We start from the raw sequence: 13,491 nt of genomic DNA, 5'->3' as shown, positions 1-13,491 counted from the left end.
TTGAATAAATATCATTTACTCAATCTGCTGTTTATATTGCTGGATTAAAATTTATGTGAAATTTTTCAGTTCATTTATATGTATTAGTTATATATACTTGAGGTTTTTTATTTGCATACCTCTATCATTCTGAAATATAATATAACATATTTTACAATTTATATTTGATAATGAGGACAGAAAAATCCTGCACAATACAAAGCTTTTTTTAAGATTATATGCACGATAAACTACTTTTAACTTTCTGACAAAATAAAAAAATAAAATACTTACATCTTTTTAAATATGTATTTCTTTCCTCAAAGCATATTCACTTATCACAAACATACTATAAAACTATAAAAAATTCATTTGATATGTATCATATAAGGGTGGTCGCTATACGTTTCCGTACATATATACTTTCATTGTGAACAAATTTAATATACAATTGATGGATTCAAGAGTTTTGTGATATATTTTAAATTACACGATAGATACTTTATTTTCCTTCAATGTACATGTACATTATATGCTGGATATATATACAAATATATTGATATTCTACCATACATTGACAACACCTATTTTCATTGCTATTTATTATCATTATATTTTTTAAAATAAGTTTTTTTTGTGTTTCGAAATTCTGTGGATAGTACGGTTATATTTAGCTTCAATCTTGTGCCTGGGTCTACAATGTATTTACGTTTCAATCAAAAGAAGAAAACTATATAGCATTGATTTCTTTTTAATATCAATTCTGCCAGTTTAATAATACGTCATTATTTCTCGGATTTTGTGGGAAAATAAAGCTATTTTTCTGGTTGCCTCTCATCTATAAAATATATTCTGATGTTTCTAAACTGCACTCATTAAATGTTATTTTTAATAAACACATCACATAACGTTAAAACTGTAAGATGTTTCGCCTAAAGAAATAATCAAATGTACGAAGGCAATTTTTCCCAGAACCACTACTTTGGGGTGTCGAATAAAGTCATACGATAATTCTAGAAGATTAAAGGAAATATTACCATGTCACTTTCAGAATATCCTGACGGCCGAAAATCTATAATAAATAATTACAACCTTTCCAACACAAACCTATATAAAAATTATACAATATTTGCTTTCATTTTGTCTTCTTTACACGAAGTAAAGACATTTAAATATATAATTCGGACAGACATGACCTTTCAAAATGTTTTTTCCATTTAACAAAATTCTACCTGTTAATCGTCACATTGAACACAATCAGATCAATACAGCTCCTAATAAGACAATAAAAACGGCAATAGTTACCATGCCACAAGAAGTAATGAACATGTATACGCATATGGCATATTAAACAATAAATGTAAGATCGAGCGATTTATGTAATTCGTTATTGGCCTTGGACATTGTATCATTGCCCTACCTCGTTTACCAGATATACTATCAACATTCATGCAATGTCCTAATGAGTTTGTTTTCGTCCTAAACATTTATCTTATTCACTATATATGGAAATTCACGTATGTAAAACAGGAACGATGTGTTATTCTTGCGGTATCTAACTTCCGACGATCTGTATGAAGTGTAATTACAGTTATAAAAAATGCAATGTCTGACATTTTTCGAAAAGAATTTTTTTCTACTTTGTAACTAGTAAATCCAGTGCTGTTGTTATACGAAGTATTCACAAATAGGTAACAATTTATACGACCCGCTACCCTAGAGAAATATTGTAAATACTATTATTTTTTATGGCAAGATACCCCAGACAAAAACCAAACCTCAAGTATGTTGAAGAATGCGGTGGTCCTTTGTTATTGGTTTTACAACACATGGTTGCTCTTGTCGCAGCTGCTTGTATTATAGTTAAAAAGAACTACATTGTATGAAGCCCAATTAGATCTTGCTAAAGAATTAAATGAAAACTGTACAAAATACCTATTTTTTGCGAGCAAACTTGGAAATTTTCTTTGACTCTCGATAAAAAATAAAACGTTTTATCCGTCGTCTTGCATCATCATCGTCTATTTAAGAACAAAGCTAATTATTAAACTGATATTAACATTTACCTAGACATGTGATATTATTCAATTAAACATTGATGCATTGTTTTTTAACAGTAAAAATATCTAAATATAACTAAACAATTTATTATGGCTTACGCATGAAATATGATATATTGAAAGTTAGCATGAAATTTTCTTCGCAACAAAAGTCTTAGAGTATTACCAAGCATGCAATTAAAAACTGCCTGTGTTTACAGTTTATTCGCGGAGGAGTTTTAGGAATAAATCACTTTATCAGAGTTATCAACCATTATGAATGATTAGCTGACACGTTGTTTTTGATAACAACTTTTCTGGTATTAATCCATTATATTTTTGTAATATTATTTCATGATTTAAATTTGATGATTGTAATTGTACCATCATGACTGGACAGTGGAATTATATCACACTTGATAAACATTTATCCGACCATTCTATAAGGAAATACGCAATTTAGTATTTCAGGTGTCCGTGTTGTAACAAAATAATACAATTGTCAATCAGTTATATAATACTGATGTAAAGAACTTTCTGATTGTCTGTAGGAGAAATCAATGGTGGCCAGACATTCATTATTACATTGTTACAGGAAGATAAACACTTTGGTCGTGAATACAACAATTAAATAAACATCTCCTTTTGAAGTTCAGTAGCAGGGAGTGACCCAAACGGTACAACATTTAAAGCAAGAGTTAATTGTTAATATAAAATTGATAAGTTAAAGTTCAATTTCAATACTTTTTTTAATAATGTACATTTCACTGCCAATGCACAATGTGTAGGACAGAAAAAAGAATACCCTTTTATAAAATCCATAAATTGTGAATGAACAAAAATAAATTAATTCGATGATAAAGCCATTTTCTTTTTAAAGTTAAAAAGCTTGGTCAGGGCATCTTTACGGAAAATCAATTTTTATGAGTCAACAATGCCAACAAGTCATTTCATGCCGTTTCATAATCAAACAAACACGAGTCAAAATTTGTAGATTTGGGTCTGGTATAAGTTCACCAACAAGAACAAAAAAATTGATTTACAGCATGTTTGTCGAAATAATTTGTCATAAAAGCAGGAAACGTAAACAAAATGTTTAACTGTCTTCCATGCAAATTCCTAGAAATCGCTTTAAATTTACGAACGGACAAAATCAGTCAAAAGATGGTTAAGCTTTATGGCCAATGAATATTCATACAGTTTCGGGGGGGGGGGGGAAGAAACGCTTCTGAGAATTTAGAAATTATATGATGTCTCGTGTTGACAGTGTTGATTGACGTTTACAAATTGACACGGATAGCCAATTAACACAAACAAAAATCATTGTATGTATTTAACATACAGGTGGCCAAGTTCTCTTGATTGTCATTATGCCAATATAACAGGAAATATGCAGATATTGTTGTAATAATACATCATTAATTAATTGCATGTACAAATTATCATTATATTAATTATCATGGTAAACATTGACTGTTGTACAAGTTGCTAGCATAACATAATGCATATAATCTGTGCCAAAATCAATTTGTAATGCATGGCTCCTCTTTTCTATGAAGGCTACCATTTCGTTTGCTAGCAATTTCTGATTGATTTAAATGTATTGTATATAACTGACGGAATACGTGCATACCTTCCTATGTAAATTTTACTGGGTGTTAAGTGTATATACGTTGTATGGTGATTCTACTGTAAGTGCACTTATGGTTTTGCTGACACTCCAAAGGAATACGTGTGTTTGCATTTAAACTGCGGATGATGACCTTAAACAAATATTATTGTCAGGGAAACAAAAACAAAAAAGATAAAGCTGTTCATATTCTTACGGATATTTCCTATTTCAAAATATTGCTGTAATAGTAAACTCAGTTAACCCTTTCCCTCATGAGCATATTGTGAAAAATGGCCGTTTTCAGTGAAAAGCCTCCTCTTACAAGTTCAAACTGCTATGAAACTATGAAAAATGCTTTAATACTAATCAAACTTGGCACAAATATTGACTGGACCATTGCCTTTGTAACGACATGCTCAGTCTTAAATTTCCTGTTACCATGGCAAGGAGGGGACATCTCAAAATTGCCAAAAATCACTATTTTGCCTCGATTTTTTCCATCACAATTTATTTCAAAGTGCTGCAACTTCTCAAGGGATTGAGATAGAGTCGAAGGTTTTTCAGCGTTGGTTACACGTTACCTTATGATCGACCTGGGGTCATTTTAAGCCTCTCACAAGTCCAAAATTTTCTTGGCGATGAGGGGCACTCCGCCCCGTTTCAAACCCCCAAACTGATGTATCTTTTGGACGGGGGCGGCGCCGAAAAAGTGCTCACTTTTTTTAGCAACATTTCTCAAACGAAAACATGTGTTTGGGCCCAAATAGGACATTTTTTCACTATTTCAGGCCTAAAAGGGGGGGGGGGTCGAAAGTGCGTTGTTTCGCGTATATATGAGGTAAAGGGTTAAATCTACTTGAGGATCTTGCATAACGAGAGATGTGTTAAAACTAGATTACTGAAACTTTATAAACAAAATAGTAAGCCGTTATTTATTTAATATTTATTTATTATAACAGTTACATGGACAACATGTAGAGCAGAAACATAGTAACGAAGTACAAAATGTACATGTAGGCTTCCGCTGAGAAAATCCAACGTATCAGTTTTTAGCCCTTCCCCACCTTTTTCTGGAACATCATTTATTTTGGTAAAAAAACAAAAAAACAAAAACAAAAAAAAACAAAAAAAAAACAAAAAAAAACTGATCATGTAATGCTATATAATCATAAAAAATCTCTGCAGACATTTGTTAGCTCTGTCAATGAACCATTAATTGCTTGTATTTTAAAGAGAAAGTCGGTATCCTTTTCACTTTTGTGCTTCAAAATTTAATCTTCATGTATTAATGGAACGATTTTCACGTGTTTAATCATTTGATAGTGCATATGTCTAAAACTTATTAAAATGAGAGAGTTTATCATTGTGACATATGCACCAACTGCCATATATCTAGTTGATATATAAGATATATTAATTTGGATAGTTCGTAAAATAAAACGACAAATTGATGTTCTAAAGAAGAGAGATTGGTACATTCATTTTTGAGTAATTTCAGGTAATAAGAACTTTGTGAGGTATTAGCCCATCCCTATGTAATTTAGACTCCCTGGTGTGATGATATATTTATAGCCAATGCAAAGGGGTACGGCTCATTGAAGTTCACAAATTGTTTTTGATGTAGAAAAAAAATTTACCCTAAGTAAAAATGAATTCAATACATTCCCTTACACTTTTCTAATAAGACAAGGGTAACAACCCCCAAAAGAATTTAATATTGTATATATGTAATGGGAATGATTGAATTCTTTTCTGCTTGGGAAAATTTTTCTACCACAAATACATATTTTGTGAACATTCAATGAGCCGTACCCCTTTGAGCCAATGTTGCACGTGCATTCGACGTGTTGGTTTTGAACAGGTATTGGAGTCGCAAAAATAATAATTTCAATAGGAGATACATTGACAATATACACCTTTAACAGCACTGAGAGGACAAGTGGGCCGACCAACATGATGGTAAACTGTAGTTCATTTCGGATCAATCGCTTTTAGGATAAAACTGAATTAGGAAATTATACAATTTAGATTTTGTACTTTTAACTTTTTTTTGACAATTGCTCCTTTTAGATATTTATACAATTTTCATTTGAAAATAGTTTAACAAAATATACATGCATAATAATTATTATAACATTATGACTTAATGACAGAGTAATTCATCTGCAAATATGTTTTTATGCCCCCCCCCCCCCCGGGCATATAGTAATTGAACCGTCCACGAGGTTAACCTAGAACGGCAAGTTGGATTTTTTTAAAGTTCTACATGTACCAATGGCTTCTAAGTTTACACACTTACTAAATCAATACAAAGTACATGATCTGGTCAAGTTACATAACTCTGGCTTTCATATTTACCAAGTTATTGCTCTTTATGGCACTTAGAAAATGAATAATGGTTAACCTAAAACGGCAAGTTGGAAATATCTTAAGTTGGCTTCATAATTTCCACACCTACTTATCAATACAAAGTACATGATATTGCCAAGTTATATAACTGTGTCATCCATATTTCCCAGTTATTTCCCTTTTTTCACTTTGAAAATAGGGCCTTGTCTGCTTAACCTATTCCGGCAAGTTGGATTTATAGTAAATTTCTCTTATTAAAAATTGCTTAATTTATTTAATGATATCTTGCATATTTGGTAGGTGGATACCTTTAATGGTCATCTAATTTTTTGTGGAGTAAGTGGTCTATAGGGTAAAGGTCAAGGTCACTGGTTTAGAAAATAAATCTAAACATTTTGGCTCATATAGCCTTTATTTTTTGGTTGATGTCTTTCATGTTTAATACAAACATTCCAAGGGAGGTCCTCCTTCTTTGGGTAAAGAAAGGGGTCATTTGGGTCAAGGTCATTGTCACCAATGTCAAGGTCACCAATGTTAAAAATACATTTTACAGGTGTATTAACCATATTCTATAGACAGATGTCATTTGTAATTGATAGGGATGAGTTAGTGGTCAGTTGGGTCAAGGTCACCAGTGCTATAAATAGATTTTCACACTTTTGCTCATTCAGCCTTTATTTATTGACAGATATATTTCATATTTGGTAGGAAGATAACTTGCATGGTATTCATCCTTTTGATTGGGATAGGGATCAGTGGGTCAAGCTCACTTGTGCTAAAAATAGATTTTTACACTTTCGCCCATACAGGCTTTATTTATTGACAGGTGTATTTCATATTTGATAGTAAGATAACTTGCATGGTATTCTTTCTGTTGATTGAGTTAGGGATCAGTGTGTCAAGGTCACTAGTGCTAAAAATAGATTTTTACACTTTTGCCCATACAGCCTGTATTTATTGACAGATATATTTCATATTTGGTAGGAAGATAACTTGCATGATATTCTACCTTTGTATGGAGTTAGGGGTCAGTTTGGTCGATGTCACGAGAGTGCTAAAAATAGATTTTTACACTTTTGCCCATACAGCCTTTATTTATTGACAGATTTATTTCATATTTGGTTGGAAGATAACTTGCATGGTATTCTTCCTTTGGATGGAGTCAGGGGTGAGTTTGAACAAGGTCATCAATGCTCAAAATAGATTTTAACATTTTTGCCCATACAGCCTTTATTTATTGACAGGTGTATTTCATATTTGGTTGGAAGATAACTTGCATGATATTCTATAGGCGTCAGTGGGTCAAGGTCAAGGGTGCCAAGTATAGATTTCTTACATTTATATATATTTGATAAAGTTGAATATTTATCACTTCACAAGTCATAGCAATGACTTAGCAACTTATATATTTCATAATTACAAAATGCCATGACTCTGTCAAGCTATATAACTTGTGTTTACAATTTTTTGGCAATATTTCTGTCCATAACTGAGTGAATGGGTAAACATTTTTTGAAATATTGCTACTGACAAGAATCGGAGCATTTGTGTTTAACAAACACGTTCTTGTTTATACTTATTTTTAAAAGATGTCAGAGAATTAGAAGGATGGATATTAAGAGGTATTCTATTCCAAATCTTTGCACCATTGTAACAAAAAGTATTTTTTACCATAGTTTGAGTGATGTTTAGGTATAACTATGTCTTTATGTGATGCTGATCTTTAAATTGTGAATTTCATTGCTTGAAAAAGTCAAAATTTCAGATGTATAAAATGGGGCTAGGTTATTACAAGCTTTATATATATATGCCAAAATGCCCTATTACATCTCCTGATCATTTTGCGCATAGAAATACTAGCCCAACAAATTGTGTGTGAGGGGCTTTTAATTATATATATATTACACTTGTCCTAAATTGCAACTGACATCTGTATAATACCAGTTGGTGACAATGGTATCCTAGTTGAAATATTGATACTTATATATGGATGTTACAAATATTGATACTTATATATGGGTTTTACAAATATTGATACTTATATAATTATGGGTTTTACAAATATTGATACTTATATAGGGGTTTTACCATACTAGTATATGACATTAAGAGGTTCAACAATTATTTGTATATACACTCAAAAGAAAAAGTTTAGTCAGTATTTATGTATGCCTCGCAAATTGACAATATGACATATCCCGCTGTTTAACTTCATATACGTCCAGGGTAATACTTGGCGGCTATGTATGTAACAATTTTATCACCAACTCTATAATCGTTGTACCGTATTGACCAATATTCGAAAATGCACAAGGTGCACGTGCTCGGGTATGCCACATGGTCATTTTGTCATACATTGTGTAGTATTGATAGTTTATTGTGGTCAGTTAAATAAACCGGTGTAAAATCAGAGATGGATAACATGGGGCGCCGTCCTTGCTTGTCTATAAATGATATGAATATCATGTTGGGATTGTTGGAAGGAGGTGCATGGCTTCTAATGTCACACGTCATTTTGGTTGCAATGAACAGACTATTTATCGTCTGCAACAGCGTGTACGACAGACAGGCAGTGTTAATGATCGGCCACGGTCAGGGAGACTGTGCATAACAACACCAAGGGAAGATAGGTACATAGTGACATCATCCCGCGTCACCGCTTAATGCCCGGGACAAAACTAGTGCAGTATCTCAGAATATCCATTTATAATGCCAGAAACAGACTCAGGGCCGCTAGACTACGAGCTCGACGACCATACAAAGGTGTTCCCCTTACGCAACGTCACCAAGTCGCACGCTTTGATTGGGCACGTCGACACAGCCGTTGGGTAAGGCAACGAAGGAAAAGAGTTGTCTTCACTGACGAATCCAAGTTTAACCTTACTTGGGCCGATGGTAGGGTTCGCGTATGGCGTCGTGGTGGTGAATGGCTAGATCCTGCCAACGTTGTTGAATGTGACGGTTATGGTGGCGGAGGTGTCATGGTCTTGGGCGGAATATCATATGAAGGTAAAACTGAACTGAAAATTGTTTGAGGATACCTTAATGCCGTGCGCTATTGTGCTGACATCATCCTGCCTGCTGTTGTACCTTACATACACAACGGTGATGCTGACGTTTTTTAGCAGGATCATGCACGTTGTCATACTGCTCTTTACACACATAACGTCCTGGCAGCAAACAACATTAACACGCTCGAATGGCCTTCCAGATCACCAGATCTGTCACCTATTTAGCACATGTGGGACCATCTTGGCCGTAGATTGCGTGAATGGAAGATGTCAACAACGTTAATGACCTCGAGCGTGCCTTGTACGAGGAATGGGCGCACACACCCTTAAGCGTCATCAGACGACTCATTAACAGTATCAGGCAACGTTGTTTCTCTGTTATCCAGGCAAGAGGCGGACACACGAGATACTGACATTTTTGAGAATTTTGACTTTGTCACCTACGTGAAATATCCATAGTAAATGACGTTTGTTTTGTTGAAATTGTTAAGATGTATTTGATATTAAATGAATTTTATTGTGAGTAACTGTTTTTACTATTTACAAGTAGTGTAATAAATATAAACTAAAAAGTTTGCGTACTGACTAAACTTTATTCTCTGAGTATATATCTCATGTTATGTACAATTTATAAAAAGTTGTGTTTGTACATGTATGTTAATATGCATGGTCTTGAGGCAAAAATACAAATAAAAAAATTGTCATTGTCAAATATCATAGCAGTGATGATAACAAAAATGATGATAACAAAAATGATGATAAGCATATACATTCCCTATATCAGGTTATCTTTGCGTATAATGTATCTAATTTTAGCATTGTTGTACATGCTTCTTTTTTTTGTGTTTTTATGCTAGCAAAGCCAGACCACTCTTAAGTCTGAGATTGATTGTTTTTTTATAAGTGAAAGTTTGTTTTCAACTTTCCTATTGATGTTAACAGGTAAGTATTTCACACTTAAAGTGTCGTCTCAGCTTATTAATATTGCCTATGTTTGTATACCTATATACAAGATGTGAATTATCTTATTTTAATGGACAATCAGTTCAACAAACAAATATATGTTTGCTCACTGTGTCACTAAAGATTTTTGATGTACATGTATTTTTAATACATTTAATGTAAAATAACATAGAATATCAAATATTAGTATTTGATACATTGATATATAGCCAAATATAGGTATCACAACATATAACATATATGACTGTCAGCAAATTTAAAATAGGAAGTTACAGAAACCACAGAATTCCCAGTATCATATTGAAGTAAAATTTAGCAAATCTATTTTTCGCGATATTCAGTGCGTGTGAATAATTGTTTGTTAACAGTTAAGTTGGACAAGCCATCCAGTTAAAACCAGCACCATAGACTATAGTTTTATGCCATACATTTACATACACTTTTGCTTGTGTGCTAGATAATTCATGTATATCAAGCGTTAGTCTTAAATTTGTGTTGCTATCAAAGTCAAATGCTGAAGCTCCTACGGTAAATGCAGGCTTGTTTTTAAATGGTTTCTTGAATACAATTGTGACTGTAGAAGGAATACTGTGGCTATAACGCTTCCAAAGTGTAACTGTTCCAGATTGGCAGTGTTCAGCCTTGTCTATTTCAGTTTTTATCATCTTGGTGATGGTTGACGTCTGGTCTTTGACTGTCTCAGCAAGTATTGTATGATTGTTGGATAAAACATGGAAGTCATTTGATAGTTGTTCTAACTCTCCTTTCATCTCATTTCTCACTTGTTGTGTTAGGTTGTTTAAGTTTTTAGTTAAAACACTAACATCAACATTAAATATTGTCATATCTTTCTTCATTGCCATGTTGTAACTTGTCATCTTTTCAGTTAGCACTTTTACACCTTGTTCAGTTTTCACCAGGTTTCTATCACTGTTGTTCTTTAAACCAACAAAGTCCACAGCCAGTTCATTTATATCAGATTCCAATGACCTTATTCCTTTAGTGTTACTTGCTATATCTTCATTCAAGGAACCTACTTTGTTCTCAATTCTGCATGTAAATAACACATGTGTAAGTTTAGATGTAAACTACATGTACATTCATTACACGAAACCAATAGAGTGAAAGATTATGTGGCTTATATGATTAAAACTTAAATACTTATACATGTAAATTATTTTCTCCTGATTGTTGTTCTTGTGTAGATATCTAGCACATACATAATATACATACACATACTGTAATATAGATTACATAAACGTTTAAACAATTTACTTTAATTGATATTTGTAGTTTTTAATTATCCTTCCAGGTACCAATGTATGTCAGGAAGAACTTTTATGTTAATTATCTGAGTAAATTTGTATATTAATTTGAATGCATGATGTACATAATTATGAGTATTTAACTAACCTTTAACCTGTTGAATTTCATAAATAGACAAGTACACCTTTTAATGTTTACAACAGTTGTGTATTATAAACTTTGAGGATATCAAAGATGAAAATATTAAGTTTGTCAGACAACAGTATAGAGTCTGGTAAAACCTTACTTAGACTACAGCAGTGTTAAGGTTAAAGATTAGATTAATTTAATATATACATACAAGTTTTCTAAGTCTTGCTTTGTCCGTCTCTGGACTACTTTCATTCTCATGATGGCAGTTTTAACAACTTGACAACAAGTCTTCTCTTCTGGTGACGTGGTTGTCTTCTCTTCTGGTGACGTGGTTGTCTTCTCTTCTGGTGACGTGGTTGTCTTCTCTTCTGGTGACGTGGTTGTCTTCTCTTCTGGTGACGTGGTTGTCTTCTCTTCTGGTGACGTGGTTGTAGAGTTTTTAGTTCGCCTGACCGAAGATACTGGCTGAATATTAATAGAATCAAAATTATATTGTAAGCTTAAATGATACAAGGTAGATATTTAGGTGTGGAGCAATTAACCAAATTAATTTTGAAAAATGATGATTAACTTTTGATAATGTACATGTACAGGTTAAAGTAAAAGATGTTTATGTTGTATTGGGACTCAAAACAACAGTGTTGTTACATGTAGTTGTTGTAAATTGGATTCAAAACAACAGTACTACAAGTTGTTGTTAATGGGAATCAAAACAAATATTATATTGTTTAGCTTTAAAATGGATTTAAATCAACAGTGTTTTATTTTGTTTTTTTTTTTAGTGGTTCTTATTCATTGATTTTGTTTGTTTAAGCTTCAATAGATGTGGTTAAGATATTTTGTTTTTGACATCTTATTGGGCTCATAAATGGCCCATCAATAAATATGTTTCTGTTTAAAAAATTGATAAAACAACTGGAAACATAATTATATAAATAACTGATGATTCCAGTGAAATTTGTGTATAAAGATATTGTAAAGTTATGAACTTACATCTGTGGTGGTTCTAGTAGAAAGCCCACACTGTAATTTTATGTTCTCCACTTCAGCTTGTGTGGACTTTAGTTTAGCCTGTGTTGAAATCAGGTCAGCTTTGGTTGATGTCAGTTCAGACTTGGTTGACATTAGAATTTGTCGTAACATGGACATTTCATCATTTATCACATGTATTTTACCAGCTAACATAGAATACAGATTTTCCACAGTTAGGTTAGCAGTTGTAAACTTCAAAACACTAAAAACTAATGCACATTGTAACAGAACTGTATAAAAACTCATGTTCCTCATTTTCTCTTTTATTGAAAAAATCCTTCATATATTTAACCTCACAAAAATAAATGACTAATAACACTTGTATTAATTCTATTTATACATATTGCTTGCACATTTTAAGTATGCACTTACAAATAATTGATCACGCCTTACACTTAAAGCAAGTTTGACATATCTTTATGAAAATATAAAATTATCATAATTTCATAACAAAATTGCTCAAGATACAAGTAGTAATTAATGCCTTTTATCACTAAATTACATTTTATTGTAACTAATTCCTGGAGAAAGCACAAAATGTTCCAGAAACAATAAGAGGGGCCAATTGTTGGGTTTGGCATCAGTTTTGGCAGTGGTTAACCTTTTCATTAAAGTTCATATTCTCTGAAACTATTGAGCAATTAATTTCAATTTTTGTAAATTAATTATCATTAAGGAGGGGAGATAATTCTAAAATTATTAAATGCAAAGTTATAATATGCCCTTTTTGCAACATTGATGTTTTGCGATTTTAAACTTTGTTAGTAAGGTCCATTTTCTTAGAGTTTATCAAAGTGAGTTTTTAATGCTTGAAATAATGCATTGAGGGGCATTGAGGTCTTCCTGATCCACAAGAAAAGCTGGAAAATTGCCATTATTAAGTCCCAGCATGAATTTCTGTATAAATTCTATATATTTTGGGTTTGAAGCGTAAATATATCTATACATATGTTGAACAAAATTTAGACACCGACAGAATCACCAAGTAAATTCAAATTAAAACAAGTTGTGTCATATGAACAAACCCTGGAATTTACAATAACAGATATTGTGGATATTTTATGATTGAAACAAGTCTATTTGACATTCCCAAGGAAAGTGTGACAAC

General features: G+C 32.4%; 2 protein-coding genes across 7 annotated transcripts in view; one reads left to right on the top strand and one right to left on the bottom strand.

Annotated features, from left to right (window-relative positions):
• LOC132749123 (rap1 GTPase-activating protein 1-like) overlaps positions 1 to 13,491 on the top strand; it is a 230,017-nt gene that overhangs the window by 8,250 nt on the left and 208,276 nt on the right. The window lies entirely within an intron of this gene.
• LOC132749122 (probable transcription-associated protein 1) lies at positions 7,051 to 12,707 on the bottom strand. Of its 2 annotated transcripts, XM_060738807.1 has the most exons (4): positions 12,345 to 12,707; positions 11,784 to 11,816; positions 11,560 to 11,663; positions 7,051 to 11,003 (listed from the first exon to the last, which is right to left on the bottom strand). In XM_060738807.1, the coding sequence occupies exons 1-4, from the start codon at positions 12,636 to 12,638 to the stop codon at positions 10,322 to 10,324; spliced, it is 1,113 nt and encodes a 370-aa protein (XP_060594790.1). In that variant the 5' UTR covers positions 12,639 to 12,707; the 3' UTR covers positions 7,051 to 10,321. The 2 variants fall into 2 exon arrangements, with proteins under 2 accessions (XP_060594790.1, XP_060594789.1); XM_060738806.1 differs by having other exon boundaries at positions 7,052 to 11,003; positions 11,560 to 11,816; positions 12,345 to 12,703.

This window comes from Ruditapes philippinarum, unplaced genomic scaffold (assembly GCF_026571515.1).
Source record: "Ruditapes philippinarum isolate M1 unplaced genomic scaffold, ASM2657151v2 ctg249_1_1_1_1, whole genome shotgun sequence".
In the NCBI taxonomy this organism is placed as follows: Eukaryota; Metazoa; Mollusca; class Bivalvia; order Venerida; family Veneridae; genus Ruditapes; species Ruditapes philippinarum.
Note: the sequence above shows the minus strand (reverse complement) of the source record. Positions and strands in the feature narration are given on the sequence as shown.